We start from the raw sequence: 15,276 nt of genomic DNA on the forward strand, positions 1-15,276 counted from the left end.
GAGGACGGTTCTGGCTTTCCATCTCCTCCTCCTCCTCATGGGGCCGTTGGGCAGACTAATGCGCTTCCTGTGTGCCGTTCCAGTTTCTCATCTTGCAAAATGAGTCTGGCTGGCAGAGCTGGAGAAGCAGCCGAAGCCCAACTCGCTTATTCCCCTCGCGTGGCGAAGGGCTTTGTCTGAACTGTCAAGAAGATGGATTGAGTCTCCGCGTTAGGGAGAGCTTCCTAGGAGCACTTTGGAGGCGGGAGAAGCAGCCTTTGCCGCCTCCTTGGGGGGTTTCTGAGGGGCCAGGGCTTCTCATGAGCATCGGGGTCCCTTCAGAATCCGAGGGTCCAGGCACATCAAGACCAGCGATGCTTCCCTCCCTTAGGGGCCCAGACTTGGAGAGAGGGATGCCAGGGACATCAGTTGACATTCGATGACCGCAATAGTCCTCTGGCAACGAGGACCACATGGAGTGTGGGGTGGGGGGGTGGGCCCCAATTTGCACCTTGCTCTTACTTCTGTGTTGGCAGGAGCAGCTGATCCTTGCAGGCTCTGGGATGCGTTTGGACTCGTTTGGCGCTTGTTGCTTCCTCACCCTGCCCACCGTATTTTTCGCTCCATAAGACGCACCTAGTTTTTATAGGAGGAAAACAAGAAAAAAATATTCTGAGCGAAACAGTGGATGTATGGTTTTTGTGGATCATGCTCTGGCCACAGACATGATATGTGATTTGACGGTGAGTTTGGGGTAGCCCAATGCAAAAATCCTGAGGATCCATGTGGATCCGTGCTTTGTAACCACGTTTTTGCACCATTGCGGCCCCACGAAACAGTGGATGCCTGTTTTTTTTGGTGCAGGCTATGTGATCTGATGGAGAATTTGGGGTGACCCAGTGCAAAAATCCTGAGGATCTATGTGCTTTTACCTCCCCCCTCCCAGGCGGCCTCCTTTATTGCTAGAGTCCCTTATCTCCCCTCCTGATCGCTTGCTGATCAGCGGCTTTGTTTCAACACCCCCTTCCCTCTTTCTACAAAGGAAGGCACGATCTGCTTTTCGCCCCTGGGCAATTCGGCTCCAGGGACCACGCATTCGCTCCATAAGATGCACAAATATTTCCCCTTACTTTTTAGGAAGAAAAAGGTGTGTCTTATGGAGGAAAAAATATGGTAATTCTCTGCACCAAAGTCTGAATTTTCCCCAGCAAAAAGGACTCTGTTTTTTTTGGAAAAGTAAGGTATAGCTAAAGATAAAGAGACCCTTGACCATTAGGTCCAGTCGTGGATGACTCTGGGGTTGCAGCGCTCATCTCACTTTACTGGCCAAGGGAGCCGGCGTTCAGCTTCCGGGTCATGTGGCCAGCAGGACTGAGCCGCTTCTGGCGAGCCAGAGCAGCGCACGGAAACGCCGTTTACCTTCCCGCCGGAGCGGTACCTATTTTTCTACTTGCACTTTGACGTGCTTTCGAACTGCCATGTTGGCAGGAGCAGGGACTGAGCAACGGGAGCTCACCCCATCACAGGGATTCGAACCACCGACCTTCTGATCGACAAGTCCTAGGCTTTGTGGTTTAACCCACAGCACCACCCGGGTCCCATCTGGAAAAGTACTTTTCAACATTTGTTTCTGATTCCTTATGTTCTTATCCCCAAGTCCCCCAGCCTTCGCTCCTTTTCATCCCCATGATCTGAACAGCTGCATCAAAGACCCCCCCCCAAACACTGGGCACCTCATCTCTCCCTGTTCCCCTTTCAGGCCCTTCCTGCCTCTGGGGGAGATGGAGGGCAGCCCTCCCTGCGTCTGGGGCCAGGGAGTCTGGCTTGCTCCCCTCAGCCCTGCCTGGGGGGGCGCCCTCCGTGGCCCCTCCTGTTCCTCTTTCCCAGAGGCAGGCCGCCTCCCCCCTTTCCTTCCTCCTGGGGTCCCTGCAGGAGGACCCCGTGGGTGTCGCAATCGCCCTCTTCCTTGCCCCGCCTGGGCGGCTGTGGTGCAATCTTTGCACGGGGACGGAGGCTGCTGCAAGACCTCCTTTCCGACTCTGTGGGCAGAGAGGTTTCCTGGCGCTGTCGAAACCCACAACCCCCCAGCGAGATCTTGGGGCGAGGGAGGGAATCGGCGCTGCGAGGCCTTTGAGCCACTTTCCGTCCCAGGAGGGCTCCTGGGATTGCTGTTGCCAGGAGGGTCTTGAGATCTTCCAAATGGGGCATTTTCCTTAGCTGATGCCTCAGCTAGGGTGGGCATCCTTGCTGAAGGGTTAACCCTCTCCTCCCCTTGTGGTGGGGAAACTTTCTGTTTATTTTAACTTAAAAAAAGAGAAGCTTTTAATTCATTTTTTTGCAAAAGAGCTGAAGGGTTAACTTGAGCCCAGGGACTCCTGTGTCAGCACCAGAGCTCCAGACAGAGCTGGCGTTCTAGGAGACCTGCACGTTCCTGCATTGCCGAGGGTTGGACTAGATGACCCTTGGAGCCCTTTGGAGCTACAATTCTAATTCCCTCCCGGTCTGCCCCTCGGAGGACCTTAAGGTCCATATATAGCAACACCCTAGAGGTCCCGGGCCCTAAGGAAGTCAGATTAGCCTCAACCAGAGGCAGGGCCTTTTCAACACTGGCCCCGGCCTGGTGGAACGCTCTGCCTCATGAGACCAGGGCCCTGCAGGATCTGATTTCTTTCCGCAGGGCCTGTAAGACAGAGTTGTTCTGCCAGGCCTTTGGCTTGGAATCAACTTGATCCCCTTCCCCTCCTTCCTTTCTCCTTCTGTGATGGAACTCCTATTTGGGGACTTCCTTGGCTTTTTTCTGGCCCACGTAGGACCAGTCTGGATAGTTGGCCTTGGTGAAGACTTGACGTTTTCATCCCCAAAAAAGTTTTTGAGTTTCCACTGAAACAAGGCTGCATTTTAATGTTTTTATGTTGTATTTTAATCTTGTTTTTTAATCTGTATTTCAATCAATTGTTTTTATATTGGTGTTAGCTGCCCTGAGCCCAGTCTTGGCTGCGGAGGCAGGGTATAAATAAAATTATTATTATTATTATTATTATTTATTATTATGACCCCATCCTCATTTGCTGGCTCCCTGGAGTGGAAAGCACACTGACTGGGTGCAGGTGGCATTTTCTTGCACGGGGGTTCAGTTCCGTGGGTTCCACAAAACCCCCGTATTACCCAAACCTTTGGAGCCCCACCCCGTGGCTAGTGGGTGAAGAGGGAGACCTGGGCATGACAGTGATGCCTAGGAGGTGTAGTTGGGGCTGCTCCCCCCACGCTCCCTTCTCATAGGCGGCAAGTTGTCGCTTGATGTCGCTGTCAGCTGGTGATGGCACAGACCTGCACCAGCGTCTCTGAGGAATCTGCGGCTGAGACTTCTGCATTGCAAGGGGCTGGAGTTGATGACCCCACCTTTGAAATTTTATGATTCTCTACTCTCTTTTTTTAAAATCATTTTTATTGATTTTCCAGTAAAAAACATCCAATTAATATATCCAATCGTAATACTCCAATAAAAATAAAAAATTAAAATAAAAAATTAGAGTCCAAATTATAATTATTCTCTACTCTCGATTCGTGTCCTGCCTCCCAGCTATGGCACTGGGTAGATCTCAGTTTAAGAATCCTTGGATACAGTGGTACCTCTGGATATGAACGGAATCTGTTCTGGAGCCCCGTTCGCATCCAGAAGCAAACACAACACGTGTCTGCGCAGGTCATGATTCGCTGCTCCCACTCCCGAGCATGACGTCATTTTGACCGTTTGTGCATGCGCGAGAGGCGAAACCCGGAAATAACACATTCTGTTACTTCCAGGTTGCCGGAAGTGCTCAACTTGAAGCATACCGTATTTTTTGCTCCATAAGGCGCACAGGACCATAGGGCCTACCTAGTTTTTAGGGGGGGGGGATCCGCTTCTCCCAGAGCTTCTGGGGCTGTCAGAGGAAGCCTGGGTCCCCCCCCCCAACCCCAAAGAGCAAGGAAGCCAAGAGGATGGATCCCGCTTGCTGTCTTGGCTTCCTCTTTAGCCACGGGGCTGGGGGGGAAGCCCGAGCATCCGCCAACCCCAGCCCCCAGAACAGGTCAGGGAGCGGCGGTCCCTTCTCCCTCCTGGGGAAAAGCCCGCAAGAGCCGCGTGAAACTTGTGTGCGGCTCTTGGGGGCTTTTCCTGCTTGCCTCCCCCCCCCCCTGCACTCGCTCCATAGGACGCACAGACTTTCCCCCTTAGTTTTTAAGAGGGAAAAAGTGCGTCCTATGGAGTGGAATATACTGTATTTAACCCAAGATATGACTGTATTTTCCTCTTATCTCATGGGATGTTGACTTCCTTGAACACACGAAGCCCCCACTAAGGTGGACAAAGCCCTGTTGTGCAGGGACTGGGGGGGGGGATGATGACCTCCACCTGCAGGGCCAACCTTTAGCAAGTCCTCTTCTGGTGGGTGGGGGGTCCTGAAGAGGAGCCCCCCCCCTCTGCAGGGGCTGATAGGGAATGTTCAGAGGCAAGTGGACGCCGTAGTTTTCTCTGAATCCCGGGGAATTGCAAGTGCGGAGAGGAGTCTTGTGCTGATCTCTCTCTTGTGAGTTTCCCACGATGGGCATCTGGTCCGCTGTTGTCAGAACCAGATGCTGGACCAGAGGGGCTGCACACAATCTCTCTCTCTCTCTCTCTCTCTCTCTCTCTCTCTCTCTCTCTCTGTGCAATTCTTCCAGGCCTCTCCTCTTCGCCTTGTGTGTGTGTTTGTAACTTGAAGCCTGTGAAATCATCGGCTGCCAATGCTTGGCATCTTCTTCAGGGCATTCCAGGCCCACCAGGCCGGACTCTGCTTCTCCCCCTTCCTGGCATTTCCTTTGGGGGCTCAGGGCTGCCTGCCGTGTCGCCTTCTGATGCCGGTGCAGCACCTTATTCCGCAGGTGCGTCCCGATTCCCGCAGTGCCCCCCTCACTCCTCCTCTGGGGGTTCATGCAACTTTCCCACGGCGCCTCTCCTCCCCGTCATGTTTGGTGCTAAGCTCCAAAGCCCAGGCATGTGAGCAGACAATGGACGGCTGTTCAGGGCTTAAGGCACTTGTGCGTCGGCTCTGGTGGGATGGGGGGAGGCGGGGAGGGCCCCCCCCCCAGACTCAGAAGGGGGAAGCCGCTCGCCTGTGCTCAGATGATGTGTGTGTGGCTTGGAGGCTGTGAGCCCCTGGACGTTGCAGCAATGGCCTTGGGGGGGGGGGGAATTGGACCCTGTCTTCACCCGTGGGAGAAGAGTGTGCCTGTGTGTCTCTGTGGGAGTCTGTGTTCTTGCTGTGTGGGCTGCTGCTGCTGCTGCTCTAGACGTGATTTCTGCTGATGGCAGGAGAAGTTTTGCAAACTGCAGGAAAGAGGCAGGCATCTTGGAAGGAGGGGGGGCGCCAGGGGGCTGCAACTGCAGAAGAAAGGTCTTCTTCCTGTGAGGCTTGCAACACTGAAAAAGGTACTATGATGAATATATGATGGAATTGTTTAAACATCAAACAGTTTTGGGAAACAATATATAATGAAATGAAAAAAAATGTTTAGATATTCATTTAGGAAAACATCAGAAGGTTTTCTATAGGGAATAGTACCAGGAAGTCTAAAGGAAGAAGACAAGACATTATATTTATACGCAACAGTAGCCGCAAGGCTATTGATTGTGAAAAATTGAAAAAGTGGTACTATACTGACAAAAACAGAGTGGCTTGCCAAATTATTGGAGTATTACAATATATCCAAAACAATGGGAGAAATCGGAAGGATCTCAAAAGAGAAGATAGATAAGGAGTGCAAAAAAGGATACTTGCAAAATCATATTGAAAAATCAGAACCCCTATTAGAATAAACAAGTTCCGTTATAAGTACTGAAATACTAAATAAGATGGATAACAATGTGTAACAGAAAAAGAAGTAGAAAATTGGTTTAAAAGTGTGTGAAAGAAAGTAATAGAAGTGAAAGAAATTGTAATTGAGTAGATTGGAAATCTAACACAAGGGTGGGGGGAAAAGGAAGTATCTGTGGGATTGAGGGGGGTATGTCTGAATATTTTTAAGGGTTGTATGAAATGTATATTTGTAATATGTATGTATTAATGTTGAATTATTTTAATAGTAAAATATTTGTGTTTAAAAAAGAGAAAAGAAAGGAGAGAGGCTCCATCCAGTCTTCTGCTGGGCTCTCCAAGAACGCGTGGGAGTTTGCAGAAAGACTCCCTGGAATGCCCTGGAGGCCAGTCTGCTGCCTCCCTTCGCCCACCAGCAGCTGCAAGCGCCCCTCCCTTCCTGCCCCCCCTTTCTGCTTGGACTAAGTTCTGCTCACTGGCGCAAGGAGCCTGCGCACTTTGCTCTGAGGTCAGCGGTTGGGGTTTTTTTTGCTGAGAGCAGCATATTTCGGCAAGGAGGGAGGGGGTGGGCCAGCAAGGGGGGCTTCCCCCTGCCGCTGGAAACTCTCCTCCAGCCCCCACCCCACCCCAGTCTGCCTTCAGAGCAGTCCGGCGGAACTGCCCCTTCCGTTTCAGACTTCTCCCACTGTTTGAGGGCACAGGAGAAGTTTTTTGGGGTTGTTGTTTTTTGAGGACCCAGGGTTTGTTTCCGAACTCTGGCTGTGTTCAGATGTCAGGCTAAACCACGGTTCATCGCAGGGGGTTGCTCAGTCCCGCAGGGGGTAACTTGAAGAAGCAAAGATTGTGTTGAAGCGATGATTCTTCAACATCAACTTCGTTGGACTACTCTATTCCAAACTTAAAAATGGAAAGCATAATGCTGCTGGTCAAGAAAAGAGGTTTAAAGACTCTCTCAAAGCAAATCTAAAAAAAGTAGTATAAACAACAATTGGGAAACATTGGCCTGCGAGCAATTGGAGAAAATTATTACTATTATTATTATTATTAACCCCACCCATCTGACTGGGTTTCCCCAGCCACTCTGCGTGGCTCCCAACAGAATATTAAAAACACGATAAAACATCAAACATTAAAAACTTCCCCAAACAGGGCTGCCTTCAGATGTCTTCTAAAAGCCAGATACAGTGGTACCTCGGGTTAAGAACTTAATTCGTTCCGGAGGTCAGATTAGGCCCCTGAAACGGACTTTGGACATTCCTGCTCTATTGTATTCATCTCAAAGTCTTCCCGTTATTTTTGCCATTTCGTCGTATTCCATCGGTTTTCCTTGCCGTTCTTCTTTAGTTGGTATTTCAGTACTTTTCCGTCTTTGTGCTAGCAATGTCCTCGCCGCGGTTGCAGCATACATAAACAGTTTTTTTCTCTCTTTCGGGACGGGAAGTTCTGCAAGGTGCCGTCATTACGTGGCCAGGGCTGTCTTGTCTGTCTGTCCGTCTGTCCGTCTGTCTGGCTGCCTTCCCCTGCCTGCCTGCTTGCCCACCCCCTGCAAGTTCTGCCTTCATAGGCGAAGTGGGGGGGGGGGCAGAGGGCGGACTTGAGAGTCGGTGGTGGGATCACAAACCTGCCCGTCTTCCCTGGCTGCCTGGCCCTGTGCTGCCCTTTGCCCAGGCAGGGGGCCAAGACGTCCCAGGGACCTCCGAGCGAAATAGGAGCTCTGGGTGTTTATGCCAAGCAGAGAAGCGGGCACAGGGAGGGGGCAGGGAAGACCCCCGTAGTGCTGCTCCTGGGGCAGAGGGAATCCGTAGAGGGACACCTGTTTCTGCCTCCCCCCAGAGCTCTGCAAACTGGGATCTGTTCCAGGGTGGATTCGATTCAAATCGGTTTAAATCACGAGTCAGTAAGACTTTTTTTTTTTTTTTTACAGAAAGACTCATTCTTGCTGGTAGAATCTTAATTTTGACAAACAGATGAAGGTTTATTATTTTTGGAACAATAAATGTTCAGCGTAGTTTTTACAGTTATATCAAAAGTTACTGATTTGGTATTAGAAATACATAGACAGATAATTATGAAATTATCGTGGGGTTTATTAAGCTAGCTATATTTGGACGGCTTTTCTGCTATACTATATTAGACCGCGAAAAATAATCATTTCCTTTATAACAATTTATTTAACTGAAACAATAACATTACAGCATAAGTAGCCATGTTTGTTAACTGATGTGGTTAAACAATTAAAAAACAACAACTTAGACTGAGTTTTAGCACACACGAGAAACTTAAAACAAACCCTTATTTCCTGATGACTAGCCTTTGGACCATAATGTAACTTAAACAGAAAATGATCTTTAGAAAGATTTTTCGTGCAAAAGCATTTTACTGTATTTTTAAAATCCGATTTAAATAAAAAAAAAACCCATTGCTTTCTCCCCACCCTGGTCTGTTCCCAGAAGCACCCATCCTGCCAGAGCCAAAGGGGAGGCAGCAGGTGCCGTGGGGGGAGAGAAGAGAAAGAGACCCCCCCGCCAGACAGTTGTTGCCTCCAGGCCTGGAGGAGACCCTGTTCCAAGCACTGCAACCCCCCCCCCTCATCCCTCCCACCCCCTTTGGCTTTTGCAGGCAATGCAGCCAAACTGTCACATACGGAAAGCAATTCGTTTGCAGGGTTTTATTATTTATTTGCAGGGGTTTACGGTTTGTTTGGGGGGGTCGATTCCCTTTCAAGAGGGTGTTTGCCTTGTTGGGGCGTCTGAGCCGGGCCAAAGTCTCTGGGGGCAGCAGGCCAAGGCTCCATCCTTTGGGGGGGGCCCCCGAAAGGTCCAGAGGGATGGCAGTTTTCTTAAACCATGGGTAGGCAAACTGCAGCCCGGGGGCTGGATCTGGCCCAATCGCCTTCTCAATCCGGCCCACAGACGGTCCGGGAATCAGTGTGTTTTACATGAGTACAGTGGACGCTCGGTCGCGAACGTGATCCGTGCGGGATGTGCATGCGTGGGTTGCGACTTGGCGCTTCTGTGGATGCGCAGAGCACAGTTTAGCGCTTCTGTTCTGATACTTCCGGGTTTCAGTGGTCCATCAACTGAAAAAACGCAACCTGAAGCGTCTGTGACTTGAGAATGTGTAGTCTGTGACTGTAGAATCTGTGCTTTTATTTAAAATGCATCTCTGGGTTATTTGTGGGGCATAGGAATTTGTTCATTCCCCCCCCCCTCAAAATACTGTCCGGTCCACCACAAAGTCTGAGGGAGAGTGGACCGGCCCCCTGCTGAAAAAGTTTGCTGCCCCCTGTCTTAAACAACTACTGTATTTTTTGCTCTATAAGACTCACTTTTTCCCTCCTAAAAAGTAAGGGGAAATGCGTGTGCGTCTTATGGAGCGAATGCAGGCTGCGCAGCTATCCCAGAAGCCAGAACAGCAAGAGGGATTGCTGCTTTCACTGCACAGCGATCCCTCTTGCTGTTCTGGCTTCTGAGATTCAGAATATTTTTTTTCTTGTTTTCCTCCTCCAAAAACTAGGTACGTCTTGTGGTCTGGTGCGTCTTATAGAGTGAAAAATACGGTAAATCAAATACCTGCCTGACTTTGCGCTCCTACTGCCGGTGCCTGGCGGGTGTGCTTGTTTTCTCGAGGGGACGGAACCTGGATCTAGTGTGCGTTTTGCACCTGGAAAGACCTGAGCTCTATCTGTAATGAAAAAAAAGAAAAGGGGGGGGAGTCTGGTGTAGCTGCTCTTGGAGAGAGCTGTGTTTCTGCTGGTCAAGATATGCAGCCTGGCTGATCCGGACAACATGTTTGTTTTGGCGGTTCTGAGTCTCCACCCTCCTCTGAGTGGAAAGACTTTCCCTGACTCACCCGCTGTCCCGGTTCCTGGCAGGCCTTTCCATCGGGGAGGTTCCTCTGGGCAGCTGCTGCCCTGTTTTCCCTCTCCTGGATCCCTGGCCCCCCCCCCCCAATCCTGGACTGCCACAGATTTCTGCAATGGGGCTCCCTGTCCTTTGGCGAAAGCAAAAGCCACTTGGAATATAAATATTGTTGTTGTTTAGTCATGTCCGCCTCTTCGTGACCCCCTGGACCAGAGCACGCCAGGCCCTCCTGTCTTCCTCTGCCTCCCGCAGTTTGGTCAAACTCATGCTGGTCTCTTCGAGAACACTGTCCCACCACCTCGTCCTCTGCCGTCCCCTTCTCCTTGTGCCCTCCATCTTTCCCAACATCAGGGTCTTTTCCAGGGAGTCTTCTCTTCTCAGGAGGTGGCCAAAGTCTTGGAGCCTCAGGATCTGTCCTTCCAGTGAGCACTCAGGGCTGATTTCCTTCAGAATGGAGAGGTTTGATCTTCTTGCAGTCCATGGGACTCTCAAGAGTCTCCTCCAGCACCAGAATTCAAAAGCATCCATTCTTCGGCGATCAGCCTTCTTGATGGTCCAGCTCTCACTTCCATACATCACTACTGGGAAAACCATAGCAATATAACAATATAAATATAACAATATGAATATAATAAGTAATAAAAATAAAAGAGGACTCATGGAAGCGGGGAGGGGGCTATTGGGGGCTCCCAGCCACAATAGTTATGCTGGGTCTCCGCAATCGGAGGCAGCGATGCTTCTGAAGATGAGTTGCAGGTGGGAACTGCAGGTGTCAGAGCTGCTCCTGGTCTTAGAGATATGTTAAATGTTCATAAGTGTACCAACCAAGCACATACATAGATCAGCACAGGAAGACCGACCTGAAACCATTTTTGATTCCCAAACTGACCAAATGTTTGCTCTGCAAGGTCAAAGGAAAATAGAAAAGCCTCCCCATTGTCTTTTCCTTCACAAATCCTGTCTGAAGGGCACATTTAAGAGATGAATAGGGTATGAGGCTGACCTGGCTCAGGAACTAAGTATTTATTGTTACAAAAGACTGGCCAGGCTCCCCAGGTAATCCAATCGAGTAAGCATTAAACAGGTAAACCTGGCAGACAGGAGGTAAACAATGCACTCAGATTTCTGCTGTAGACCGCCCTTTCTGTGATGTAGGTATGATGTATCTGGGGGGTAGTCTTAGGTTACACCCCTTCTGTGATGTATGTATGATGTATGGAGGGGTGGTCTGGAGCTCCAGGGCAGGGAATTTAAAATGTCTATATAAGGCCTTGCGTGCCATTGTTCTGGGTTCCTTCTCCTTTCCTGCGTGTGAGGAGGGCAACAGATCAATAAAGATCAGGCTTACTAGCTGCTTTGCTTCTCAATATTCTCTGGTTGGCCTCTGTTGTTTTCTCCTATCAATAGGGAACCTACGTAAGGACTCTATATGGGCTCTTGGGTACCCCATAAGGGGAAAAGGGGCAGATTTTTGTTTACATTACTGGTGCCCAGGGAATTTCTAACACTTGCAGGGTGGGAGGAGAAGCATGTAGAGCCTTGGCTCTCTCAACTCCCAGCCTTGGGTCTCCATCTGCACTACAATTCCCATCATCCCTGTCCCCTTGCCCTGCTAGCTAGGGCTGATTGTAGTCCAACAACAGCTGGCGTCCCAAGTTTGGGGGAATCCTGCTGCAGAGGGTTTCAGAGAGCCCCCTGCAGGCAACCAAGCTGGGAGGGCAATGGGTGCAAGCAGCTGCCAGGACCTCTGGGGTCTTGGGAGGTTGGCGTATGTGTGTCTCTTGGGCACCCAGGTTGGCGCGGGTGTGTCTCAGCTGCACGGCTTGTGTAGCAGGACTTGGCCTGCCAGGGGAAGGGGACTTCCTGGAGCTGGTCCCAAACCTTCTTGGGGTTTTGGGGGGCTGGCGTGGGCTTCAGGAGACATCTGGCCAATTTGCACTCTGGGGGGGCCAAAGCCGCCAGGCGTCCAACTCATGCTAAACCCGACAGGCTGCCAATGAGACAACAATGGTGTTTGTGGCAAGGAACAAAGAAATGATTTCTACAAATAATCAAAGTTTCATTCCTCCCAGATCAGTTGCCAACCAGTTGTGGAGCGCATCCTGCCTTTGAGCAAACCGTGCAAGGGCTCACGCAGCAGCTGTGTCCCTCTTCCCCTCTACACCCCCCCAAACCCCCGCTTCCTGTGTTTTGGAGGTGCCGCTTCAGCATATTTTGTTCCGGGAATTTTGGGGCGAAAACGGCTTTCCCTGCGCCATGGGGGGAGCAAGAGGCTTCGCTGGGGCTGGTGGAGTTTTAGGGTTGTGAAGGACGTGGGGTTGTTGCCTCAGGCAAGACCCAGAGGAGAAGCTGGGGGGTGGGGGTCCTGGGGGGAGGATTTGGAAATGGGACACACGAGAGCCGGAAGGGGGGCTGCAGTGCCATGAGAAATCTGAAAGAGGAGCTGCTGTCCGCTAAGTGACAGCAGTCCAGTAATTCAGCAGCGGAAGAAAAATGACAAAATAATTGCAATAGAGAAACTTTTTGCAATGGATTAAGATGTAACGCAGGAGAAAAGGTCTGAGTAAAAACACTGTGGGGAGGGGAGGAAGTCAGCTTATGAAATAATGTAATTGTTTGACTTGAGGGTTGCTTTGAAAATATTTGAAAATTTTAATAACAGTTACACACAGAGAGAGAGAGCAAGTTTTGTTTTGTGCAAGTCTTGCAGTTTTCATTGCTTGGTTGTGTTTACCACATTGCTGATTCCTTGCACTTTTACAATCTTACCTTGCAAAAGAATACTGCTTCTAATATGCTTTTAATATTGAGCTTTAAATGGTTGTGACCCGCCCTGGGACCTTTGGGTAAAGGGTGGGTAAGAAATCAAGGTGTTATTTTTATTTGGGTTCCCAAATAGCCGGTTTGGGTTCCCAGGGCGGGGCTGAAGTCAGGTGGGGGCCGGAGGGTCTTTCTGCCTTTTGGGATGTGGCGCCGCGTGAAGATTTCCCCCCTGCTGCTTGCAGATTTCGTTTGTTTAGTTATTTCATAAAATCGATACCCTGCTTGATTGTAAAACAACAACAACCTCAGTTTGCCAAAAAGGTAAAACAATATTTTTTTCAAGGAGAGGAATTAATAACGATTTAAGACTTTTTAAAAAAGCTAAAGTAACAATAGACTAAAAGAAGGTGGAATCTTCCTAAATGCCCTGGCTGGGCTTGACAAAACAAGGGTGTTTTGAGCAGGCTCTGAAAAGAGGACAGTTGAGGCTCCTGGTGTCAAGAGGCAGGGAGTTGGTAGTAGTAGTAGTAGTAGTAGTAGTAGTAATAATAATAATAATAATAATAATAATAATAATAATAATAATAATAATTTATTATTTATACCCCGACCATCTGGTTGGGCTTCCCCAGCCACTCTGGGCAGCTTCCAACCAAATATTAAAATACCGTAATACCATTGATGGGAGGGCGTTCCACAGGGCGGGAGCCACCACCGAGAAGGCCCTCTGCCTGGTTCCCTGTAACCTCACTTCTCGCAATGAGGGAACCGCCAGAAGGCCCTCAGAGCTGGACCTCAGTGTCCCGGCAGAACAATCGGGGTGGAGACGCTCCTTCAGGTATACTGGACTGAGGCCGTTTAGGGCTTTAAAGGTCAACACCAACACTTTGAATTGTGCTCAGAAATGTACTGGGAGCCAATGTAGGTCTTTCAAGACCGGTGTTATGTGGTCTCGGCGGCCGCTCCCAGTCACCAGTCTAGCTGCCGTATTCTGGATTAGTTGTAGTTTCCGAGTCACCTTCAAAGGTAGCCCCATGTAGAGTGCATTGCAGTAGTCCAAGCGGGAGATAACCAGAGCATGCACCACTCTGGCAACACAGTCTGTGGGCGGGTAGGGTCTCATCCTGCGTACCAGGTGGAGCTGATAAACAGCTGCCCTGGACACAGAATTGACCTGCCCCTCCATGGACAGCTTGGAGTCCAGAATGACTCCCAGGCTGCGCACCTGCTCCTTCAGGGGCACAGTGACCCCATTCAGGACCAGGGAGTCTTCCACACCTGCCCGCCTCCTGTCCCCCCAAAACAGTCCTTCTGTCTTCTCAGGATTCAACCTCAATCTGTTAGCTGCCATCCATCCTCCAACCGCCTCCACACACTCACTTATATATACCCACCCATCTGGCTAGGTTTCCCCAGCCACTCTGGGCGGCTTCCAAGTGAATATTAAAAACAGCATCATCAGACATTAAAAACGTCCCTAAAGAGGGCTGCCTTCGGTTGTCTTTTAAAAGTAAAATACTTGTTTATTGCCTTGACATCTGCTATCCACAGGGCAGGCTTAATGAAACAAGGGTGTTTTAAGCAGGCTCTGAAAAGAGGACAGTTGAGGTTCCTGGTGTCAAGAGGCAGGGAGTTCCAGAGGGCATGTTCACGCTCAGAGATTTGAGTTCTTGCACACAAGGGACGGATCTTGGAGGGGATAACAGGCCTGTGTGAGAAGGGGATGGGGCACATTTCTCATGCGTTTCCTTCCCCTTCTTCCCCCTCAGGTGGTACAAGCTGCACTCCAAGCCTGGCAAGAAGGAGAAGGAGCGCGGGGAGATCCAGCTGAGCATCCAGTTCATGCGCCAGAGCCTGACGGCCAGCATGTTTGACCTGTCCATCAAGGACAAGCCCCGGTCGCCCTTTGGGAAGCTGAAGGACAAGCTGAAGGGCCGGCAGAAGTACGACCTGGAGTCGGCCTCCGCCATCGTGCCCAGCAGCAGCGGGGCCCTCGAGGAGGAATTTGGCCTGGCGGGCAAGAAGGCCAAGGGCAGCTTCTTCTTCAAGAACAAGCTGCGCAAGTCCTCCCTCACCCAGTCCAACACCTCCCTGGGCTCCGACAGCACCCTCTCCTCGGCCGGCAGCCTGGTGGGCATCGGACCCTCCGAGGCGGGCATGGTGCCCTCGCCCAGCCGCCACAGCAGCTTCTCCACTGAGCGCTCTGGTAAGAGGGAGGAGGGCGGGGAGAATATCTGGTCGAGGGTGATTCCGGCATTGCGGTGGGTTGGGATGGATGATCCCTGGGGGCCCTTTTGACTGCGATTCTGTGATTAAGTAGAGCCTAGAAAGGTGCAGTAATTTGCTGAGGAAATACAGTTACAGGGGTACCTCAGGTTGCAAACGGGATCCGTTGTGGAGGTCCAGCCACATCCCAAAGAATTTGCAACTGGGGGACCGCTTCTGTGCATGCGCGCAGCACGCTTTAGCGCTTCTGCGCATGAGACGGAACTCGGAAAAATACTTCTGGGTTTGCCACATTCCGTATCCAGAGGGATACGTAAGTGGAGGTACAACTGTACTTAAAAGTCACATTTAAAAAAATTAAAATAAATTGATATACTGCCCTTCTTCCAAAATCACGGGGCGGTTTACAACATAAAAACGCAAAATGCATAATATAATATTTTAAAAGCTATACTCCCACCTCCCAGGCACGTGAAAAAGGCCGTAGATTGAAGGGAAATGTTTTCACCTGGCGCCTAAAGATATTTAGTGTAGGCTGCAGGTGAGGCTCTCTGGGGAGAGCATCACCCAAGCCGGGAGCCACCACTGAAAAGGCCTCTTCTCGTGTGGCC

General features: G+C 50.4%; 1 protein-coding gene across 1 annotated transcript in view; it reads left to right on the top strand.

Annotated features, from left to right (window-relative positions):
* Positions 1 to 15,276, top strand: part of RAB11FIP5 (RAB11 family interacting protein 5) — a 62,430-nt gene that overhangs the window by 13,891 nt on the left and 33,263 nt on the right. Inside the window, exon 2 of the mRNA XM_083520457.1 lies at positions 14,209 to 14,645. Within this exon, the coding sequence (XP_083376583.1) occupies positions 14,209 to 14,645 (437 nt within the window). The remainder of the gene's footprint in view (positions 1 to 14,208; positions 14,646 to 15,276) is intronic.

Source organism: Podarcis liolepis, assembly GCF_965112155.1.
Source record: "Podarcis liolepis genome assembly, chromosome: 9".
Classification (NCBI taxonomy): domain Eukaryota; kingdom Metazoa; phylum Chordata; class Lepidosauria; order Squamata; family Lacertidae; genus Podarcis; species Podarcis liolepis.